Source organism: Nicotiana tomentosiformis, chromosome 4 (assembly GCF_000390325.3).
Source record: "Nicotiana tomentosiformis chromosome 4, ASM39032v3, whole genome shotgun sequence".
Lineage (NCBI taxonomy): Eukaryota > Viridiplantae > Streptophyta > Magnoliopsida > Solanales > Solanaceae > Nicotiana > Nicotiana tomentosiformis.
Genome location: NC_090815.1, coordinates 23,774,567 through 23,799,804, shown reverse-complemented (window position 1 = coordinate 23,799,804; position 25,238 = coordinate 23,774,567). Strand labels below are relative to the sequence as shown.

The following is a 25,238-nucleotide window of genomic DNA, read 5'->3' as shown; positions in this document are numbered from 1 at the left end:
CAATGTTATGAAATAAGCTCTTGCTGTATGGGGAGACTCCTCCAGCGAATCTGGAGATGATGATGATCAAGGTGACAGCTCTATGATGGCAGTAGAAAGTAAAGCAGCTAAATATGATTCCATATTTGCTCTAATGGCTAAATCAGATGAGGATGAGGAAGATGACGATGAAGATGAGGTAAACTTTCTGGATGTTCAAAGAAATTTGAAATCCTATTCTCAAAAGAAGCTTATTTCTTTGGCTAATATTTTAATTGATGCTTATCACAGTCTCATTAATGATAAAAATGTGCTAACCACGGAACTAGGAGAAATAGAACACGAGAGAGATGATCTAGTGGTGGTTTCAGTTGATCTAAGAGAGACCATTGAGAGTTTAAAAAGAGAAAAAGATATTTTGACTGGGAGAATTACAAACATAGAGCATGAGATAGATGACCTATTGATAGTAGTTGTAGACCTAAAGGAAATAATTAAGGAACTAAGAAAGGAAAGTAGGCCTATGAACACTCAAAAGGGAAAGGAAGTTACAAGCGAGGTACACCTTAGGCTTGAAAATGAGCTAAAATCAGTGAAATCTAGTCTGTGTGCTGAGCTTGAGAAAAACAGACAACTTCAGGAAGATCTAGGCAGAGTGAAGAGTGACCTAGAAAAATCTCTTAAGTGGACCTGGTCCCATGATGCAATCACTGCTATGTATACAAACAGTGGGGGAACAGGCAGGGAATCGGGTTCCAAAAGGAAAAACCCTTTACAACCCACACAACAAGTACATTAATGTTCCTAATAACTGACTCTGCACTCATTGTGGTAACACTGGACATTTCAAGAAAACATGTAAAGCCAGATTCCAGTCCCAGCAGAAAAATAAAGTTTTTGCTGAAAGAGTAACTACTGCAAAAAAACCCTACTCCCACATATAACAAACGTGTATTGCCTGTTTGGACAAAAAGAACTTTGATTCACCCAATTCCTCATTACAAGGGACCCAAACTTGTTTGGGTTCCTAAGTCTAACCCTTGATTTCCTTGTGCAGGGAGCCATGAAAAGGAGCAGCCAACAATGGTAAATGGATAGTAGCTGCTCAAAGCACATGAATGGAAGTACAAATGATTTCCTTTCACTCAAAGCCCTGCAAGGAGGGAGTGTATCCTTTGGAAATCGCAAAAAGGGATACATTATGGGAGTTGGAAGGATTGAGAAGTCTCTTACTCACTCAATTGAAAATGTGTACTACGTGAAAGGGTTGAAGTACAGCTTGCTAAGTGTCTCCCAAATCTGTGACAAGGGAAATAAGGTGGAATTTGTGTCAAAAATATGCACGGTCAGAAATCTTGTGACTGGTGAAGTGGTTTTGGTGGCCAAAAGATACAAAAATATCTATGTTGCTGATTTTGAATCTCTGCAAAATGGAGATCTCAGTTGTCTGAGTGATGTAGATGATGATGTTGAACTATGGCATCGAAGATTGGGTCATGCAAGCTTTATGTTGCTAAACAAGTTGGTCAAGAAGGACCTGGTTCGTGGCCTGCCCAACTCATACTTCAAGAATCACAAAGTGTGTGATGCATGTGTAAAAGGAAAGCAAGTCCGATCTTTGTTCAAGAACAAAAAGGAAGTCAGTACCTCAAGGCCACTTGATCTCCTTCATATGGATCTATGTGGACCTATGAGAATGCCAAGTAGAGGAGGAAAGAAGTACATCTTTGTTATTATGGATGACTATTCCAGATTCACCCGGACTCTGTTACTCAGATCCAAGGATGAAACATTTGAAGTAATTGTTGCATTTGTAAAAAAGATCCAAGTGAAGATGAGCCATAATGTTGTGAGTATAAGATCTGATCATGGTATAGAATTAGACAATGCAAAGTTCGACGAGTTCTGTGCTGAAAATGGTATAAGTCATAATTTTTCAGCTCCAAGAACACCTCAACAAAACAGTGTCGTGGAGAGGAAAATAGGACTCTTGAAGACATGGCTAGGACAATGTTGATTGATAGTGGTGTTGCAAAAGGTTTCTGGGCAGAGGCAGTCAACACTGCATGCTACTTAGTGAACAGGTGCATGATCAGGTCCCTCCTTAACAAAATCCTGTATGAACTGCTGAATGGGAGAAAACCTAAGCTAACACACTTGAGGACATTTGGTTGCAAATGCTTTGTTCTTAACAATGGTAAGGAACCTCTGGGAAAGTTTGATGCCAAGAGTGACGAAGGAATATTTCTTGGATATTCATCACAAAGCAAAGCCTACAAGGTATACAACAAAAGACCTCAATGTGTTGAGGAAAGCATACAAGTGATCTTTGATGAAGCACAACACCCTCTTGGAAAAGCTGCACATGATAAGGCTGATTAAGATGGAGAGTTATCAAATGTCCCTGGTGAAGTTATTGACATGGCAAATGGAAAGGCCGATATGATGAGCCAGGTCAAGGATTCAAATGACAATGGCACAGCTGAATCTCTAGCTGACATAGAGGAACCCGGTTCCTCAATCACAACAACTAAAGCTGAAAACAGAGTTATTGATGCAGTTTAAGGGACCCCACATGCAGAGAGAGAATAATATTCAGAAATACATGGACCATCCCACAACGAGGTTCAAGTATCTAACTGGAAACATAAAAGTTCACATCCTCTGGAAAATGTGATCACTCCTCTTGATTCAGGAATTTAAACCAGATCAAAGGCAAGAAACGCGCTTGCCTTCTCAGCTTTTCTCTCTTAAATTGAGCCCAAGAAGATCAAGGAAGCATTAAAAGATGTTGATTAGATTACAGCTATGCAAGAAGAACTCCATCAATTTGAGAGGAACAGTGTATGGCACCTGGTTTCACGACCTGTTGACAGAGCTGTTATAGGAACTAGGTGGGTATTCAGAAACAAACTTGATGAGTTTCGAAACACAACTAGAAACAAGGCAAGGCTGGTAGTTCAAGGTTACAATCAGGAAGAAGGGATTGACTATGATGAAACATCTACTCCGGGTGCTCGAATGGAGGCAATCAGAATCCTTATTGCCTTTGCGTCTCATATGGAATTCAAATTGTTCCAAATGGATGTCAAAAGTGCATTTCTAAATGGCTTTCTAAAAGAAGAAGTCTTGGTCAAGCAACCTCATGGATTTGAGAATCATGAACATCCTGAGCATGTTTTTAAACTTTACAAGGCATTATATGGGCTAAAGTAGACTCCTCGTGCTTGGTATGAAAGGTTGTCCAAATTTCTTCTAGAAAATAGCTTTACAAGAGGAAAAATTAACACCTTATTTCAGAAGAAATGAGGGAAGAAGCTGCTCATTGTGCAAGTTTATGTTGATGACATCATCTTGGAGCAACAAACGATTCATTGTGTGAGGAATTTTCAAAACTCATGGGAAGTGAGTTTGAGATGAGCATGATGGGGGAATTGAATTTCTTCTTGGGTCTACAAGTCAAGCAAACTCCTAGGGGCACAATGATAAGTCAGTAAAAGTACATCAAAGAGCTTCTGAAGAGATTTGAAATGGAGAGTTCAAAGATCATTAAAACACCTATTGCCACTACCACTCGCCTGGATATGGAAGAACCTGGTTCTCATGTAAACGAGACTATGTATAGAGGCATTATTGGGTCACTTATGTATCTCATAGTAAGTAGACCAGACATTATTTTTAGTGTGGGACTTTGTGCCAGGTTTCAGTCCAATCTAAAGGAGTCTCATCTAAAGGCTGCAAAGAGAATTCTGAGGTATCTCAAAGGAACGCAGGACCTGGTTCTCTACTATCCCTCAAGAGATAACTTTGACTTAATAGGGTATGCTGATGCTGACTATGCTGGTTATATGGTGGATAGGAAAAGCACTTCTGGTATGGCACATTTTATGGGTTTCGTGTTTAATCTCATGGGGCACAAGAAAACAAAACTCAGTGGCCCTTTCAACTGTTGAAGCTGAGTATGTGGCAGCTGCCTCTTGTTGTGCTCAACTGTTATGGATCAAGCAGCAGTTAGAAGATTTCTGTGTGTTTTCTGATTGTGTGCCCTTACTATGTGACAACACTAGTGCTCTCAACATGGCAAAAAATCCAGTTCAACATAAGAGAACAAAGTATATTGATGTGCGGCATCACTTCCTCAGAGACAAATATTGAGAAAGGGCTCATCTGCATGAAGTTTTGCAGCACAGAAGATCAAATTGCAGATATCTTCACCAAAGCACTAAGCAGAGAGCACTTTGAAGAGAATCTCTAGGCACTAGGGTTGATGAAATCTAGCTAGGGACCTGGTCCCTCGATGATTGGCTATGAAAGAAATGTACAGGTAAAATAGCTAAAAAATGTTTTCTAGTAAAGTAGACACGCATGACGATTACAGAGCAAACAAGTAGCCAATAATATCGCATTTCAGTCAAAAGGATGAAGTTCACATTTACAAAATCTATCAGGGAACCTGGTTCCTTTGACAGAGATTAGTAGTTTCTATGTACTCTCATCCGCATCTTTTTAACGGCTGAAATCATGCCATGTCATTAAAATGTCAATCTTTCATCTCCCTCTCTTTTTGGAACTCAAGCGCCCTACCCGTTATGAAACAACCCATCTACCCAACTTGATACCCGTTCCTAACCAGTCCCTCACCCCTCTTAAATAACCTCTCTCACGGTCACTATCATAAATGTTCACATCAAAGCCAAAAACTCCCTTTTTCTTCAAACAAAACACTCACTTCTTCCATCAAACTCTCACTATCCTCCACCATGTCTGAAAATCTAGAGACTCAAACTGTTCCAAGCATCATCCCCACTGTGTCTTCACCCATTGAAACCCCAGTGCTAGAGCCTACAATCCCTACACCATCAAGTCCAAAACCTAAGCTAGAGTCACAACCACCTACTGGTTCCTCTCCAACTCAGTCGAATATTGGCTCTCATAGGAGTCGCAAAACCTCGACTTCCAAGAAATTTGTGGCAGCAACCTCTCCTTATGTCTCGTCGAAAAAAATGGTAGAAGCAGATACAGTGGCGGAAAAATACAATCAGGAAATTCTAGTCGATCAGTGGAAAAATGTTCTTAGATGCAAGGGTTGGGTTGTAACAGTGATGAATTGGCAAATACTACCTCAGGTCTTGATTTGAATGTCGCTGAGTCTATAGGTAATCCTCTTCATATGTCTTCTGAGTTTGCTTTGGGTTTACAAGAACAAGAGGCCATAGAGAATATGTTGTCAATCGCTGCTGAGAGCTGTGTAGTTGGTGAGTATGAAGGTGTGTTTGAAACAAATGGGTCTAACAGGGAACTGGTGCCTGTCAAAAATCTGGCACCAGACAGTACTACTAGGGAACTTCCTGAGGGACTTGATCCCTCCACGCAAGAGGAACACTATGCTTCTACTTGGTATGAAACTCTCTGTTCTTCTAAAGAACCCTAGGTCAGTACTGATCCCGCTCCCTCTCCTCATTTCTATGTTGAGCCATTGGCCATTGTTCCTCCCGGGATAAGATCTCTGTCTGAGGAGGAAAACGAAGGGAGTGAAGATGACTATGACAATGTGGATTTTGTGCGCTTCATCAGGGCTAGGAGTAGACAGGAAACTCCCCAAGAGTCAACTTCTAAGAGAGCTACCACTAGGTTTCAGAAGAAGGAAGCTCTTGAGTCAATTCTTAGGAAAAGCAAAGAAAAACAGAAGAAAAGGATATTGGTGAAGGATGGGAAGATTGTAAATGAGAAGGTCGTGCCTCCAGCACCAGTTGTCGATATTGATGATGAGGTGGATGAGGAACCTAGTTCCTTAGTTCGTAAGTCCTCAAAGCAACTTACAATTCCAACGTCCAAGAAAGAGTCATTTGTAAGTGGGATGGGCTTGAGCAATGTTGAGGGTGAAAAATCTGATGCGAAAGCAGTTGCCCAGTCTGGGCAGAGAGAGACTGAAGAGTTGGTTGAACAAGTGTCTGAGAAAAGGGTGTCTGAGAAATCTGTTGAGAAAAGAAAAAGTGCAAGACAATCAGTGAAAAGGAAGGTTGGTGCCAGTAAGGAACCTAGTTCCTCTAAGAAGGCCAAGGTTGGTCCAACCTAGGATGCTGGAAGGGAAAAATTGAGAAACCAAAAGGTGCTATGGGGCCGTACATTTTCCCCTGATATTCTGGATATGTCAGGTATGCGCCAATTGGTGGAGATCTGTGAATTCCAACAGTGGACATATCTGTTCATAAGTGACAATCCCAAGATATATGAGGCAGAAGTGCATAGTTTCTATGATGACTTCTTCACAGTTGAGGATGATAACATTTGTCTGAAAGTGAACGGTGTTGATTTTGTGATGGACACCATTGTACTGGGACCCATTTTAGGCGTTCCCACTGATGGGATGTCCTCCATTGAGGGGGTCTGCTCTAAAAATTTCTGAAATGCCATTGTGAAGGATAAGGCAGTGCAACAAGGGGAACGGGTACACAAGAAGGCCCTCCTTCCAGTGTACCAACTGTTATTCGAAATGGTGAACAAAGTTCTGCTCCCACGTGCTGAAAGACGCTCCATTACATCACGACCGCACTTGGTTCTCATGGAAGCACTGGATGGATACACCACTATAAACCTGCCTGGTCTTATGATAGAGCACATGAAGAAAGTGGCAGAGTTCAAGGATGGTAATCATGGGTTGCCTTACGGGTTTCTCCTCACTAAAGTGTTTGAATTCTACAAGGTTCCCTTGGGATAGGCTAAAGTAGGAATTAGCAAGCAATCTTTCTCCAAAAGCACCCTTGAAGAGTGTGAATGCATTGATAGGAGTGGAGGGGTTGGCAGCAATTCGACCATTTCTCAGCTAATCAACACTCAAAATAGTGCCACTGAAGAAATAAGGAAGCTGAAGGCTCGGAATGCCATTCTCGAAGGTCAGCTCAGTCAGGCCCAGGAAGCATCTGGATCCAGTAGTGCCCAAAGCACAGAGGTTGCCCGCTTGACAAAGGAAAATGTTGATCTCAGGAAACAGGTTGAGGACCTAAAGGAAAGGTTGCTAAACGAGCAAGGGTCTCGAAATGCTCGCATGGACATCCTTCTTAGAACCCTTGCCTCTTCTTCAGCCTCCAGTTCTCCCCCTTCTCGTGCTCCTTACTAGTCATTCTGTGCCCAGTGTCTAGTTCTTCGTGTTTGTCCTCTCTTTCCTTTTATTATGCTTCGGTGATGTTTATGACTGGTATCTTTTTTTTTTGTTTTATTTTGTGGATGTTGTTGCAATAATGGAACTGCTCCCTATTTTATTTCCAAAAACTTAATGATATTTCGTCCTTTTGGTTGTACAGATCTTGCTCATTTACTCTGTTCTCTATTATGTTGTGTGCACACATGTGGCATGAGTTAAATATGCTAGACTTCATTTTGCTTATTGCTTGCTATTAATATTTTTATGATGCCAAAAGGGGAAAGTTTAAATTGAGGGGGAATAACAGGATCAGGGGAATTCTGGTTCTTAGGGGGGAACCTCAAATTATAAGTTTGTCATCATCAAAAAAGGAAAAATTAATAGGATGCATGCATAGGATATATGCATTCTTGTTGTATTTTGATGATCTAACAAACTTAATAATAAGAACCAGATAAGGAACATGATACACATCCCCAAGTACGTGAGAATAATAAGTCTCAAACTGGAGATGTAAATCAACTCTTCAGAAGTCAAAGAAACAACAAGGGGAACAGATGGACACCAATTCTCCTGGTGACCGTGCCAGTTAACTTCCCAACAGCTGTAAAGTTGCTGCCTGCACATGCAACAGTGCAAAATAGTGCAGCTGTCAACTTCATTGGGAATACTCTTGTACCAAACATGCTTGCATCATTCAAGTGATGTCATCAATGTTATATTAACATTAAACCAAAGGCAAAACATCACTTGAGCATTGAAGAATCCATCTAGCATGCTCTCAAGTTTGTGCATCAATCCAGCAATCGATTCTCAAGTGCTTCAAGAACAAAGAACAACATAACAAGGACCAGTTCCCAGCATTGAGTCATTACATGTCCTTAGTTGTGTTGCACCTTTGTTTAAGTTCTTTACTTGTAATTTCTACTCAGCTTAATTAGAAGCAATTGTGTAGAAAATTTTTGTTAAATCATAAACTATGTGTTTGTGTCTTGGCTAGAGTTAGTCGAGTTGTAAGTCTTTGTAATAGAGTTATTATAAAGTGGCTTGTAATAGAGTTGTTACAAGTTAGTGATGGATTAAAAGGTTAATTCCTAGGTTATAATAGGGGCTAATCTAAAGTTTACTCAGTAGTGAAGTTGAAATCCTACAAGGATAGGTCTTGGTTTTTAATCCCGCGAGCTGGGAGTTTTTTACGTAAAATTCCATTGTGTCATTTACTTACTGCTGTGTGCATGCGTTCTGTGGGAACTTATAGAGAACCTGGTTCTCTACATAGTTTGGTGGACCCTTAGTTTCTAGCACTAACTCTTTTCCTATTTGTTGATGCAGGCAAAGTCCAAACAGAGTTGTGAATATGAAAATTGTGAGGACTGAGATATAAAGACAGCAATAATACTACTGATGATGTTTTAAGTCAAAAAAATGCTAGCTATGTAACAGAAGTAATATAAAATAGAGATGAGGGAATATTACTCTGTTTAATTGTATTATTGAGTTAAAATATGCTTCTTAACTTTGTATATGTCTATTAGTTGTCTGATTATGTCTCTCTTGTTGTCATATTTTACAATTTAATTAAGTGCCCTGAGTCATATTAGTATTTGATAATTTTGTACTGCCTTTTTCTTGTCTTGTTGGCTTTGGATTTCATTTCTAATAGGATCATTTTTCCTTGTATTTGTTCAGGGATTGAAGCTAGAATTATGTACCACAGATAGAGTGGGTATGTTATCTGATCACTTTTCTCATTACTTCCCTTTGTTGTTGTAATAAGTGTTGTCATTATTGTAGTACTCCTCATTGTTGTTGTTGTTGTTGTCGTTATTATTGTAAGTGTTACCATCATTGTAGTACTGATGCTGCTGGTTGTTACTGAAAAAGTTGTCGCCATTATAAAATTGTTGTTGTTGTTGTTGGTTGTTGCGCTTAGTACTATAATCGCTGACATTATTGCTTTCTATATATATTTGTTGCTGCTTTTGATCTCACAGACCGGCTAGAATGTAGGTTGTATTGGGTAGAATAGATATAACTCGTGACTGATCTTTCCTTTTTATTGCAATTGATTATCTTCTATTCATCATCTGTGATGTCAATATGAACCCGAACCCAAATGAAGTTGCTGATATCAAATATGTTGTCGTTGATTATCTTCTATTCAGACTTGTCGTCAACAACTTTTTGTTCAAGTGGTGGGACCATGTTGAGAAGGGAACTCTCCCGGGAGTTGCTGATATGAAAACCATTCATAAGTTGACTTAAAAGGAGCCAAACTTTTAATATGGTTGAACTAAAATATATTTTTCCTTTAAATCGATAAACTTGGCAGTAATATACTCAAGCTTTCCTTTTGTATCCCTATGTTTGTTGTCTCTGTGAGAAATGGAAATTTTGAATTGATCAGAACATAAGTAACTAGCTTCTTGCTTTGTGCTAGGGAAACTTTATGTTGTCCAAATTTTTCTGTATCATATGATTGACATTGCCATTTTAGTTTCCAATCTTGTCTTTCTTTTTCTAAATGTGGATGTTACAGAAGCGGCCAAAATCATACATTTGCGTAACAAAAGGCCAAAAATAATATATTACGTAGGCCATATAAGAGAATTACGACAAGTATGAAGCTCTGTTCGAGATCTCCGTAGGGTCCAAATATTATTCAATTTTTCTTCTTTTTAAGTCAATAAGTGGCAAGTGCAGAATAATGTTACCTTAAAGAACTTGCTATGGTCCAAATCCTTTCTAACACTTTAATAATGTTAAAAATTTATATTTTTATTCAATCAATTTGCATAGAAAGTGGAAAGGATAAAAGAAATTAAAAGCATATTGTAAAATAAAAAATAAAGAAAAAAAATAAAATAGAGCCTAGACGGGGCAGGGCTTAATAGGGCGGGGCAGGGCGGGGCAAAATTTTGACAAAAGGCTAAATGGGGTTGGGCGGAGCGGGTCAAAATTTTAGCGGGTCAAGGCTTGCCCTGCCCCGCCCGCCCTGCCCTATTTACATCCCTAATAGAGGTTTTCAATAAGACTGCATCACATTCCTGTATATTTGATTATTTCAATTTGCAGGACAGGATCAAAGGCATGGGCGCATTTCCTGTTTTGCTATCTGTTTATCTGGTTACTTGTTTTAATTTTAAATAAATGCGCTTCACTGTCATTTCATGGGTTTGTTACATGTCGAGTTTACTATCATGTGAAGTGATTTCTTTCTTGTAAACAATTCCATCTTTCAACTTCTGTTGTGGTTGTATTGCTTCGTTTCTTTCAGTATTTGTTTTTCTTCTTTTAAGCTTGGATACCAATGTCTTGTCGAAAGTAAACACATTATTTTATATGAATCTTATTTGGTGTGTGATCTCTGAGATAGATTCAAGTTATATTTTAATTATGAATCCATATGTTGTCCCAATCAGTGTTTTAAAAGGCGTGGGCGTAAGCCAAGGAGTTTTACATATGCATCAGCGATGCATAAGCCCGAGGCACGGGGCATAAGTCCCATATGTATTTAATTTTTAATAATTTATAAAATAATATAATTACAGTAAATATTTATAAACAAGTAAAATTGCATAAAAATGAAGAAAACTATAAATATGTGGAATATATATGTGTGTGTGCGCGCGCGCGCTTCATCCCCACAAAAAATTAGTCAAAACAATCTATTATACGCTACTTAGAAGCTCAAGTAACTTGAGTCGAAAAGAATAAAGTTTTCTACATGGAGGAACAAAAAGGATGACTAACCTGCAATTTGAACTTTGAACTTGCTGCTATAAAGGAGAATGGAGTTCTCTTTGTATTTGTAAAAAAAAAAAAAAAAAATTCGTTATTTTTGGGAGATATTAACAGACTAGCGGAAAAGATAAAGAATTGGGAAAGACCATGAATTGGGGCTTTAATCAATAAAAAAGGTATTGACTTTTAAATTTAATACATTTCAATTCCTTTTTAAAACTTTTGAGTAATTACCAAGCTAATTTTTGAGAATTTGGGTATTATATGAAGGACTTATTCAACAATTTTGTTTTAATTTGAAAAAATCTTTAGGGCTTACGCCTCACTAAAAAAAATGCGTCTCAAACGTCCGGGAGTACGCCCCAAACGCCCGGGCATACGTCCCGAATTGTTGGGCGTATGCCTCTTGAAACTTTCTCCCCACACCATCGCCTCGAGGTATTTTTGGTGCGCCTCGCCCCAGGGCTCGCCCCGAAAACGCCTTTTAAAATACTGGTCTCAATTGTCCTAAAATTGATGAACCGACACCAAATGTATTATTGCGACAGTAATTTTTTTTAACATATATACGAGTTTAGACAAAACAGCGGAGAATTATTTGGATGACTTATTTTTTAATAGCCTGCTAATGATCTCTGAAAGGGGAAACAATAATTCTATGGTCAGATCTTTCCAAGTTCTGATGTTGTGCATGATTTTTGTTTCGGTAAATCCAGAAAGGAAAACTTTGTTTTTTTTAAGTTCACAGGTTCAACTGCTCTTCTTTATTAAGTAAGAAAACTACTTACTTCTTCCTTCCCAAATTATGTGACATTGTTTGACTCAGTACGAAATTTAAAAATAAAGCAAGACTTTTAAAACTTGTGGTCTAAAATTAATCATAAATATTTATGTAAATCTCATTAATGTAAAGTAAAAAGTTTAAAGTTAAATTATTTCTAAACAAGAAAGTATAACATTCTTCTTGGGACAGAGGCAAAAAAAATGTATGACACATAAATTTGGACTGAGGGAGTACTATCTTTTAGAAAAATATTTTCCATGGAAAATATTTTTTCTTCTTACCAAACACACTCTTAGATTAATTAACTGTATTTTCTAAATCTGCATAAGCTAAATAAAATGTCCTGTCATACAAAACTAGGTTCTTTTTCCCTTCTCTTCTTTTGCTTCATGCTGCTTGCTTGGGGACCTCCCCCCCTCTGCCATTGAAACTTAGCAGGAGAATGTTGCCATAAACTCATACTTTAGATGGCATTAGCTATATCGTGGAATATTATGTTCTAAAATATACTTTAAAAATGGAAGAGCAACAAATTAAAGCACATTAACACTAAGGCACGATTCAAATTAATGCCTCAACATCTATCATAACATGATACACAAAAACTAGTGAGGAAGAACACAAGTCTGAATTTTCAAAAAGATGAGAAGAAGAAGAAAGTTACATTACAAGAAACAGAAATGTCAAGAGTCCTAGCCGCCTTGAACAGCCTTGGCCAAGCCAAAAGCAGCAGCAGATGCAACTGCTCCAATGAGTGCAGTTTGAAAAGCGCTCCTAAACGGCTTGTTTCCAGTAAAGTGACCTTTGGCGTATCCAAAGATTAGTAAGGCCAGCAAAGTTACCAACACAGAAGCGACAACAGCCTTTCTTGCGATTGGAATGAACATGTATGGGATCAGAGGGACTAGTCCTCCCAAGATGTAAGCAATGGCAATGGTAAACGCACTCTGCAGCGCTCTTCTTGGATCTGGCTTCTCTAAACCAAGTTCAAACCTGCCATTCAACATAAACTTATTACAGTTGATCCGTGCCACGAAAAATCAAAATCGCAGACTTTATGTGATTAGAAAAAGGTAGATCTTATTATAAGCAAATCAAATAGAACGCCAAAACAACATCAACATATTCACCATTATGACAGATTAAATTTTTTATCCAATTCCATCAGGAAATGTATATAACTGAAAAGAAGAAAAAGATGATATTGGTGGCGACAATCTTCTAGCACAGACTTAAGGAGATTTCTAACGAAAAAAACTTGAAGCTTTAGACGACTTTACTGATTAAATTATCTTTTCGGATAGAAATTTACACCAGCCTGCATAGAAACCATTTAATTTTACACTCAGTTCTAAATGAAACTAGTGGCTATCATCATATTAACTTAATTATAGTACTTCTTACCATCTCAAGTAATTTCAGTTCAAACACTCTCACTATTGTTTAATTTGTTTGGTTTATTCAAAGCCTAAAGCCTCTCTGGAGCTATGATGATCAGAAAAAGCAGAAAGTTTAACTTATCCATCCTACTAGCTGAATAAAGTTGAAGAGCAGGACCAGAAAGAAGTGATCGGTCAGCTAAATACCAAACTAAATGGAGGGACCATAAAAGAAAAGCTAGAAACTATTCAAAGTGTTTGCTCCACTTTAAGTGGCCTGCCATTAAGTAGGTCGGGATAAGGTTCCCAAATCATGATTTCTTCTGTGGTCCAAAGTCAAATCTAAGATGGAACTTACATACTTCCATATCTCCTTCCTTCTCTAAGGCAATAACTACAACTACTACGCCTCAATCACAACCAAATTGGGGTCGGTTATATAAATCCTCACTGTCCATATCGCTCGATTTAAGCCCATCTCAGTCAAATATTATAAAAATCCTGCTATAAGGCAACACAAATAAAATTACATATTGAAACTAAGACTGCTGAAATCGTCAACTATCAATTAGACATTGCATGAATAAAACAACTATAACATGTATGGTAACAGAAAATCTCGACTTAGATGCATAATCAGCCAAATAGTAGGAAGAAAAAGAGAAAGTATTGATAAGACTCACTTCATCATAAAGTCAAGCCATGCCGGTGGGTTCTTCCTCAAAGCATTCACAACTGGTCCATATTCATGGGGCTGAATCCCATATTGTGACAAAATTTCTGCAATCTCCGCTGCTTCTGCAATTTATACCAAGATAACACAAGCTCTTTGTCAAACCAAGTAATTGTGCCAAATTTGCAAGTTAGAACATTTTAAAGCCTAGACATAATAACCTTTTCATTTCTTAAAAGTATTAGTTCCCTCATACACTAGTAACTAAACTTCAATCTATGTGTCATCCACGTATCCCTTCTTTCTTCCTTATATCTCCACCCATTACCAAATACAAAACTCTAGTCAGCATTATGAGGGACAGAGAGGTTAATGTCAATTTGGTACAAGTTATGTGCTTAAAAAGCTATACCATCCTGAATGTATGAAACGGATTCTTCTTTCCAAGGGGAGCCTTGGCATGACTGGTAAGTTGTTGCCATGTAATGAGGAGGTCACGGATTTCAGCCTTAGAAACAGCCTGTAAGGCTGCATACAATAGACCATTATGGTCTGGCCCTTTCTCGGACCCCTCTCCGCATAGCGGGTTGTCATTTAGTGGACGGTAAACAATGATGAAAATAACAACAACAAAAACAATAAACAAACACATTTTGAGAAAGTATAATAAATTAAATAGTCATTTCAAACTTTTAGAGTACTTAATATATAGATTTAGGTGACATGTATATAAAATAGAGTTTCTTTCCTATGCAACCACCTTTAAATGCCAGGGAAAAGAAACTCCCTTCAAATTAAACCTCAAAGATAGTTGTGCCATCACTAATGGACACACATTGCTTAGAATTGTGTCATTCAACACTCTCTCCGAATTTTTTTATTAAATGAATATAGGTACCTAATATTTTAAAAACATATATACACACAGAACAACATTGAAAAATACTGTAAAGTAAACATCAGTTTGAGATGGATTAACACCGCTTGCACAAAATTATGTGTAAGTGAGTATGTGCCATGAGAAGTTATACCTGTATCTGGTACAGAAATGATCTCTTCTTCCTCCCTCTTAAGCTCTCTCATATAGTGATCAGCCTCACTCTTGGCAGCCAAGTAACTGTAAATTCACGTAAAAAGAATGAACCAATGATTAACATAAAACTTTAATCAAGTAAAAGGAAGCTATTCAAGTACTTGTACATCAACCAATCAACTAAAACTCAATACCACACCAGTAGACAAATTCTCTAAAATATAAATTCCATTAGGAGTCATGTAAAAACACATTTTTTAACTATGGTGGTGATGCGGGCACCTCGATCGGTTATTCTACCTAGCTTCCACCAGCACAAATATTGAATAATTCTACTCACCAAGTCTTAAACAAATGAGAAAAAATTATTTAGCGTTTTTGTCTCGGCTAAGACTTGAACCTGGTCTCTCATGATGTTCCCCACATTATTGACCGTTAGGCCTTAAACATGAACTTATTCTCTTGCTATTATTACTATTACTTTCTTTTCATCTTTTCTTGAGATCTTTTCTTGAGCCGGGAGTCTTCTAAGTAGGGGTAAGGTTACCTCCCAAACCCGTCAGATTATACTCCTTTTTTTGTTGTTGTTGTTGTAGGCCTTAAACATGAAAAAACACATTTGTTACTATAAAGATTCATTATAATTCAACTACTTTAGACGGATTGTTAACCAATCACAACTCTCATCTTATATGAATTTTGAACCAACTACATGTAAACATAAATTTTTATTTTAAAAAAAAAAAAGAAAAAGAAAAAGAAAAAAGAAAGTGGAGTAATAAAAGAATACGTACCCTCCAAGTCCCATGGAGATGGCACCAGCAGCAACCTCAGCAATACCAGCAGTAAGAATAATAGAGGAAGACGCATTTGCCCCTGATAGCCCCGCCGCCAATGCAAACGGCACCGTTAGTCCATCGGAGACTCCGATGATTATGTCCCGGACAATCTCGCCGGCGGTGAAATGTTTCTCCTTGTGTTGATCCAATAAAGATTTCTCAGATTCATGAGCCATGTTGATGCTGGTTGTTTTTACTTACTATATTCTAGTTTCTACTAAAATGAATCCGCAAAAAACCTGTTTAATTAATTTCCGTTGTGGTTCTTTTTCTTTGCTGTTGTTCTTGTATATATAGGGGAACAGAAGTGGAGGTGGAAGATGATCGTTTTACGTTTGGCCTTTTATGGAAGCAGGTAAGGTTCTGGTTTCATAATCAGACTGAGATTCCTGGGACAGAGAACTAATTTATAAGTATTTTATATAATTAAATATTTTACTAAAAATGCTTAGTGTTACCCAAAAAATAAAGAAAAAAAGATATATTTTGCACCGTTTCATGTGATATTTTGACCTCAAGAATATTGTAATATCTGGAATTAGATTAGTAAATCATGTGATATTTTTATGTAAATACTTATGATTGTATTTATTGGATTGATCCTAGTGTTAGTATATTTCTGTCACATATTCTATTAATCAATTTGATTCCAAAAATTTCTGATTCTTCCAAAAAAATTCTTGTCAAACGAAAAAAGATCTAAATATTACTTCTTCTCAATTTTGATTACTAGTTCTAAGATACATTTATAGCTTATGATCTATAAAATTCCAAAATAATGCTATTATGTTCCTGTTTATGGTTTGTCTCCTTTTATCCTTTTGTCTTTTTGTTTTCTTGAGTCGGGGTCTTTCAGAAAGTCTCTCTATTCCTTCGGGGTAGGGGTAAGATCTGCGTACACACTACCCTCCTCAAACCCCATTAGTGAGATTTTTCTGGAGTGTTGTTGTTGTTGTTGTTACTTTTTATGATTTTCAAGTTGGAAAATTAAAATATGAAAAAAACAAAAAAATAACAAAATAACTTGATACTTTTAAAATTTCGAAATAGAAAATAGTGTTGAAAATTAGATATTCCAAATTTCCTGCTCTATCTGAACCTATTTACTTTTTAGTCTGTTCCAAAAAAATAACTTATTTCTAAATTTGGTAACAATTTAATGTAAACTTACAATTTTACCCTTAATGAGAATCTTTTACCCTTTTTGACTTGTTTAATACTATAAATTTCAAAAAAAATTATTTTCTTCTTAAATTTGGTGTCTAGTTAAACAGATTCATATAAATTAAAACGGAGAGTATAGTATAAAAACCCCTTTTCTTCTTTCCCCACCCAACCCAAAAAGATTTGGGCAACTCGACATTTGTCCTTATTTCACCATGCGCAACATTATTGGCAAAAAGATTAGATAAAAAGTTATACTGCTATTCAAAAAGAAGAATGATACTCGTACTATTAAAAGACAACAGAATAGAAAAAGAAAACAAAGTACACAACCACTAACCTGCCATCCATACATCCTTTTTATTATTTATTATCACTTCCTTATCGACAAGGATCGTAACGAGATAGATATATAATTTCTCGACTATTCGAGTTTAAGAATAAAAAAAATTAATAAAAAGCTTTCTTCTTTAATAAATTTTATGTGATACGAATTTGAATTAGTCGAGACTTCAATACCAACGGTGAGATGAAAAGTAATTAAGAAAATATGACTTTCTTTATTTTACAAATTTTGGAGTATACTCTACCACACTAGTTAGTATATATTTTTAGATTTATCTGGAACAAAAGTTAACTTTAACCCCCCCCCCCCCCCCCCCGCAAGTCACAATTGGCTAATCTCATACATTGCTAATGAAGCAAACCCCTTAATTACATAGCCAAGGATGGTTTCTCCTAATTAAATTAATTTGCGCATTTTGATCAATAGTTTATACCCAGTAATATTAGTTGGCTATATAGTCATTAAGAAATTGAGGAAAAAATATGAATTAATTACTAAAAGTTAAGTAATGATAAAATCCAAGTTGTGTGAATTCATTTATTCCAATATATACGACACTTTTTCTTTAATCTTTTTAAATATTCATGCCTATATTTAAACACGACTATATAAATGAAACTAAAAAAATACTACTTATTCAGTAATATAAGGACAAAGCACATACGACGACAGATGCAACAGATAAAGTCTAGAGGGGTACGAAATCCAAGAAAGAGTTCACAAGAAGTACAAAAAGACACACGTCCACCACACGCCTATTATGACAAATCAACCCACCCACCCACCCACACAAAAATCTATGCACATGAATAAAAAGCTGCTGCAGATGCAAATGGATCTCTGTTTCAATAGGACTGTATTACTACTTTTGAACTTTTTTATATGAAATTGATGATTTTATTACATTTTGTCATGAAAAAAATGACATTATTATTATTATGACATTATTATTCTATCCATCTCAATTTATGTGTAGGAGTTCGGATTACAAGTTTTTTTTAAAAAAATATTATTAATTATTTTGATTTATAGTACTTTTTATATAGTTTTTAAATATATAAATTTTACATCAAAAAATTTAAAAATTGTATGTCTGAATTCACAGTTAAAATTAAAAAGTTTGACTTTCAAAATCCGAGCTCTGCTACATAAATTGAGACCGAGGAAGTAAACTCTTAAGATTGAATAAGATCTCTTAAATAATCCCCCACCCACCCACCCACCCACCCTACATTATTCACCTACATGGAAGAAAGAAGGTGGAGTAAGGTGATATTCCTTACATGAATAATTGTAGGCAATATCTTAGCGAAAAGGGAAGTGATCGAGCGATCACGCAATAAGGAGGTAGGCTCAAAAGTAGCCTATCTCGTGAAGAAAGCCTAATAGCTCAGCATTGATTTAGTTTCGTAGCTACAAAAAATGAATCAGAGCTAAGTAATTTTCCAAATGAAATAATTATATACATTCAAATACTCGCAAATGCCTATTAATTTCACTTTCTCATGTGTTTGGGATAAGTTGACCTATGTCCTACATGTATTGCAATGTTTTACAAACATTTTTAACTATAAGAAAGTTAAAATTTATCATATTGTTTATGTAACTCTAGAACATATAAAATTTTGTAAAAAAATAGACATTTAAATTCAGTTTAAAATTTTGGTCCTCTCTACCTCTTCCTTTTTTTTGGTTTGGGGGGGGGGGTTGATGGAGAATTAGGTGTTATGATTCTTTGAACTTGGTGAAAAATTAATTTTCAATCCAACCTAAAATGCAACATATGACACTAATGACTGCCGTATATTACCAACGAAATAAACCTCTTAATTGCATGGCAAAATATTGGTTTATTCCATAACATATGTACAAAGATATTCTGGAGATCAAGGCATCAGCAAAAGATACTCCCAAGAATGCAAAATTCCAAAAGACAGTTCACAAGAAGTACAAAAAGACGCGCGTCTATCACACACCAATTAATAAGTCAAATTAATCCAGCCTACCCTCTTATCAAACATAGCTTTCCCTTGGTAAATAACCAAATCTATGCACTTGATATGTAAGGTTGTCAGTTCAAATCACCACAGGGAGCTCTAGGAGGGAGGGAATAAAAAAAAATATAAAAAACTGCACTAGATACACATGGCTCGCTGTTTTAGTATATAATCATTGCATTTTAGAAAATAACACTTTTGACTCAGCCAAAGTATCTCAGCTCAGTGTGGATCAACAATAGTATATATATATATAAGTCATGATTTTAAGCTTATGGATTCGCGATTTTTATTGGCTTGAGCTACTGGATTCTAAATTAATAATTTATATATATTTAATAATTTTTTTAAGACAAATACAAGGTTCGAACCAAAACTATTGGGTTCGACCGAACCTGCACTCGGCACTCTAGCTCCGCCCTTGTGTATGCAGACCTTACACTACCCTATATAGGAAAAGAGGCTGTTTTTGAAGACCTTCGTCTTAAGAACAAAATAAAAAAGTAGTAGTAGCAACAAGTGATATTTACTTTGTATTTTATTTAGGGGTCGTATGGTTACAAGGATAATATATAGTGTCGAGATTATCTTATCTCACTTTTGATAGAATTTTTTGTTACAAAATTAGCAATCTCGCGATTCTATATCGCATTCTATGTACTCCTTTTTCATTTGAGATAAAAATGACAAAGTGATCCTTATATTGGAGTTAAGTTTAAAATAGTCATTTAAATACATTCACTTTTAACAAATTTAAAGTATCAAAACTACTCAAGTGTATATATAAAGCACCATTTAAAACCTACATCCAAACATAAGGAAACACAGAAGTGTTAGATCGAACAAAGAGTTAAAAAGTTCGACATATAAATAAAAAATATTATTACATAGTGATATAAGGCAAGGGGTAATGAAAATTTAAATTTACGATTATTGTTATATTTTTTCACTGATACCACTAGATTATAAGAATTCGTGTCAACTTGGTGCACTTGAAATTTTACTGCAAGACCTTTTTTTTTGGGACGTTCTTTTGGTTGTTTCCACTTAATTTACCTAATTAATTACCATCGTATTGAATTCTAACAATTTTTGGGTTCGTCATTTGTTTTAGTTCACGTGAAGGTGCATAACGTTTTTTCGTTTTTCCGAACCTTTATTCAAGTATTAGCATCTGTTTTTCTGAAGCGTGATTTGACTATCCTCACGAGAGGCACCAAAAGAAGCCCATTCACGGGTCGCACTGCAAATCACTTTTTGGCCCAACTTACAATGACCCGTAAAATCAATGACAGAAAAATTACACGATACACAAATATATATCTGCATTTATTATCGTAGCCATACTTTCAGAAAATTATCATCTATAGTTATATTTGAATTTTATAGCAAATTCATTTGTAGTACTGAAAGAAGAGAACAATCGTTTTGAACTGAAATAAGAAAGCAACAAGCTCTCATAACTTGGTTGTTAGAGAGCTCGCTTAGTAAGTGGAGGTCTTGCGTTCGACTCTCAATGAGAGCATTCTATTTTTCTGTATTTATGTATTTCGCCTTAGTTGTATTTGTTGCACGAACGAATACAAGTTGTATCTTGTGTATACATCCCTGTATTTTGCCTTGGTGAATTCGTTGCGTGAACGAATACAATTGACACAGGTTGTAGTTGTTACTAGGGCTATTCAAAACCGAACTGTCACTGTTAATTGAACCGTAAAAGTGGTTTATTGGCTTATTGATATCGGATTAACGGTCGGTGAACGAATTAAAATTTTATAATTAGACAAACTGTAATTACATATGGTAATTAAGCTCTAAACTGTAGTGCTTTATAAAAAATTCTTTAAAATCACTAACCTATTAGGGCATAAATACTGGAATATTTAGTTTTTAGTATTTACAAATGCTAAACTTTAATATGGGAAATTATTAGTTCGATCATGAGTATCTACAAATATTGAAATTAAGCTAGCGTTTGGCCATAGATTCCCAAATTTATTTCGAAAAATCTGATTTGGGTGAAGTTTGGTTTGAAGATGAAAATGTGTTTGGACATATGTTTTGGGTGAAGTTTGGTTTGGAAAAATATGAAACATGACTTATACCCACAAGTTCTAAAAACTATCACAAATACCCAATAATACCATTATCAATAACATTCATTATATTATCGCAAACCATAATCCTAAACATAAATAAATTTAATACAAAATTATCATTTTTATAATGAATTACATGATACACTATCAGATGACCGAGAAGACGAAGCAACATCGTTACAAAATAGTGAATGGTGGGCTCTTTTATAAAATATAAAAGTTTGGGGCAATTTTTAAAAAATATAATAGTGATATTTTGGCCCAGGCCAAAATCAACTATTGAGCTGGTTTTGGGATTTGGCATTTGGGATTTGAGATTTGGCCAAAATATAGGCAAAATCTATGGCCAAACATGTGTTTGCCAAATAAAACTCAAGTTTATTTTGACAAAATCTATGGTCAAACGGGTCCTAAGTAATTTGAAAATTGGTTTTTCGATCAATATTTCGAGTGAAATAATAGTTTGTTTGACAAAAAAGAATTTTTACCTGAAGATAATACTTATGTATCTATTCTCTCCTATACCATTTAGAGAGAAAGTAGAAGCTATAGAAGCAAACAAATTGAACCACTATCATGTTTCCCATTTCTAAAGAGTTTAGCTTTAGAAAAGAAAAGGCCCATAATGAGTAAAAAGATTGTGAAAATAGCACGGGCTAGCCAATTTTCGAATTGATAATTGAAAAATAGTCAGTATTTGTAAAGTTATTAAAAAATAATCACTATTTTGCTGCAACACGAAAAGTTTCAGCATAATATACAGGAGATTGATGCACCTGTGTATGAATATCCAGCATATTATGCTGGAACTCCAGTATATTATGCTGGAATTTCACATGTAAAAATTCGAACTCAATATATTATGTTAGAATATTTTTCGGATTTTGAACAATGTTTTCGTTCAGATTTATCTTTACATGAAAAATGGCTAAATTTCGATTACTTTTGAAACTATGCCTATTTTGCAATTATAACTTGTAAATCTGACTATTTTTTAATTTCACCTCAAAAGATTAGGTATCATATTATTATATTTGTTTCTTGATTTAATAATGATTTTACTTCTATCAAAAACTATATTAACTCTCTACTTTTAGTTCGATTACATCTCAATTTAAACATATTATTGACTTAACACATTTGCATATTTAGTCATAATCAGTGTTTTAAAAGACGTGGGCGTAAAACGAGACGTAAACTCGAGGCACGGGACCCTCATTTGTATTTAATTTTTAATATTTTATAAAATAATATAATTACATAAATATTTATAAATAAGTAAAATTGCATAAAAATTGAAGAAAACTATAAATATGTGGGAAATATATATATATATATATATATATATATATATATATATATATATATATATATATATATATATATATATATGTGTGTGTGTGTGTGTGTGCTCCATCCCCACAAAAAACTAGTCAAAATAATCTACTATACGGTCCTTACAAGCTTGAAAAAAATAAAATTTTCTATATGGAGAACAAAAAGGACGATTAACCTACAATTTGAACTTTGAACTTGCTAATGAAGTTCTTTGTGCATTTGCAAAAATAATAAAAAATAAAAATTGATTATTCGTTGCTTTTGGGATATAGTAACAAACTAACTGACAAGATAAAGAATTAGAAAGACCATAAATTGAAGGCTTGTATCAATAAAAAAAAGTCCTGACTTTTAAATTTAATATTTCAGTTACTTTTTAAAACTTTTGAATAATTACAAGCTGACTTTTGAGAATCTAAGTATTATATAGACTTATTTACCAAAATTTATTTTAATTTGAAAAAATCTAAAGGACTTACGTCTCACTACAAAAACACACCTCAAACGCCCGAACGTACGCCCCAAATTGCTGAGCATACACCTCTTGACCCCGCACCATCACCTGAGTCATTTTTGGTGCTCGCCCTAAAACTCGTTCCGAAAATACCTTTTAAAACAGTGGTTATAATTAAACGATGATTTCAAGCCATTCAATTTTCACTCAATCTGTCCATTTGATACCGCTCCCACAAATACCTTGGTTTGTGTATAAATTTTCATTTTAATTCTTATTTTTCCAACCTAATTTTGTGCATACACTGAAGTACTTATTCCTATTTCTGAAGAATTTAAAGTAGTATTTGTTGAAATTAGCTGGTGACAAATATATAATTTGACAAAATTAAAGGTCTATAATGAATACGAATGTAAAGGTGTCATTTTGTTAGTATTTATTTCTTGCTTTGATTCGCCATTTTATTTCTGAGCAAATCTGATTTTACCCCTACTTTCGTTCGAATATAACTCTCAATTGAAACATATTATTGACCTAACTCATTTTACTGGTAACAAATTTGCGGTTTTAGTCATGATCAAGTAATGATTTTAAACAATCCACAGTTTACTTAATCCTAATAATTAATACCCCTTTCTACGTGCAATATCAACAATTAAGTATATGCTTAATTGCACTACTAGAATAAAGAAAACTACTTTGTCGAAGCTACATTTTACAATTTTTTAAATCTGAATCAATATAAGATAAGATGTCAATTGGATCTAAAAGTGAAATCAAAAGAACATTCTTCATTTTAGGATTTTGGGTTTAAAATACTTGCTTTTGTGTGAAATTTTTATACTTACTAATCTGTTAGAATTCCTATATGGATCAAATTAATTAATTGGAGTTGAAACTCAGTATTATTAAGGACAGGAAGATCACAAGAAAAAGACCTAAAAATACCCAAAAAGACAGAAACACATGAGAAATACTGATCTTATTAGTGATTCTTCAGTTCAGGTCTCCAAAGATTTTTCAGCAAGATAAAACCTCAGTAAATGTTTCAAATGATCATCATTAGACACAAAATAAGATCACCATAACAAATTCAACATACAAAAATAAAAATTTATATTGTTTAAAAATAATTTCAATAAAAGAACAAGCCCACTTCCAATAGATTGGGATTTTTTTTTTTGCAAATAAAATCTTGAAATTAAAAGGAAATGATGTGTGAATCAAAATCACCTTGTCTCTTCAGTTCAGGTCTCCATAACTTTCCGCATGGTTAATCTCAGAAGAACGAAAGTTATATTTTTGATCATCATCAGAGACAAAAAGAGATCTTTATTTCATAGGAGAATCAAAAAATACAAGCCCTTTATATACCAACTTGAAAAAAGATAGCACTAAACACAAAACAGACTAAGGAAAGAGGTAATAGGAAAACAAATATGAACAAAGAATACATAGATTTTCCTCTTCAAATCACAATAGATGAATAATGATCATCAAAGAGAGAAAATTAAGAAAAAACACTTCGGTATAAGGTAATTATAAGCAAAGTTAAAAAATAAAAACTAAAAAAGTTAAGAGCAAAGCTAAAAGAGAAGGCGCAGCCTTCGTTACCCTAGCGTCCGTTCACTATTTTGCTGCGGAGCAAACATACACTCATACAAAGACTTGGTGCCTGGATTTTATAAGGACAAAATGACGGTGGGAATTATAGAGCCCTAGGCAGTTTGGGCTATAATTTAGTGATCAACTGCTTGGGCTCTTCACAACATGTTGGCCCATCTTGCTTGATAATTAGGGTGAAGTGCAGCAATAGTTACTTTTAAGCCTATTATTTAAAATATATTCATAATTTATAATATATTTAAAGATTAGTTAATTTACCCAAATTTTAGGACTAAGTATCCTGAATTTGGAAATTCAAGGCCTAGTGTCCTGAATTTTTTAGCTGCTAATTTGAAATTCAGGAATAAGTGTCCTGAATTTCTGAAGTACTAATTTAAAATTCAGGACATAAGATTTGAACTTCAGGACACAATTTTCGAACTTTAGGACACGATGTCCTGAATTTTGAACTTTGAGGTTTAAACTCTAGGACGTCGTGTCCTGAAATTTGAGTAAAATTGGCTAATCTTTAAATACGTTTTAAACATGCTTAAAAATGGCTATCTGGTGTCACTTCCACTAATAATTATATGAAGAATTAACTTTAATTAACATTGGCACGCACCTAAACCTCTATTAACATCTTGATTGATATTTGGCTAC

General features: G+C 35.0%; 1 protein-coding gene and 2 non-coding genes across 3 annotated transcripts; all 3 read right to left on the bottom strand.

Moving 5' to 3' along the window:
- Positions 1-12,191: 12,191 nt before the first annotated feature.
- On the bottom strand, positions 12,192-15,954 carry LOC104090596 (vacuolar iron transporter 1). The gene is made up of 4 exons (XM_009595732.4): positions 15,528-15,954; positions 14,732-14,817; positions 13,711-13,825; positions 12,192-12,641 (listed from the first exon to the last, which is right to left on the bottom strand). Exons 1-4 carry the CDS (start codon positions 15,746-15,748, stop codon positions 12,341-12,343), a joined length of 723 nt encoding a protein of 240 aa, XP_009594027.1. The 5' UTR covers positions 15,749-15,954; the 3' UTR covers positions 12,192-12,340.
- An 8,006-nt stretch (positions 15,955-23,960) lies between these two features.
- On the bottom strand, positions 23,961-24,040 carry LOC117275345 (small nucleolar RNA Z159/U59). Its single transcript, XR_004505509.1, has one exon. It is a non-coding gene; the product is annotated as a small nucleolar RNA Z159/U59 (small nucleolar RNA).
- Positions 24,041-24,206: 166 nt separating this feature from the next.
- LOC117275344 (small nucleolar RNA Z159/U59) lies at positions 24,207-24,290 on the bottom strand. The gene has a single exon (XR_004505508.1). It is a non-coding gene; the product is annotated as a small nucleolar RNA Z159/U59 (small nucleolar RNA).
- Between the last annotated feature and the right edge of the window lie 948 nt (positions 24,291-25,238).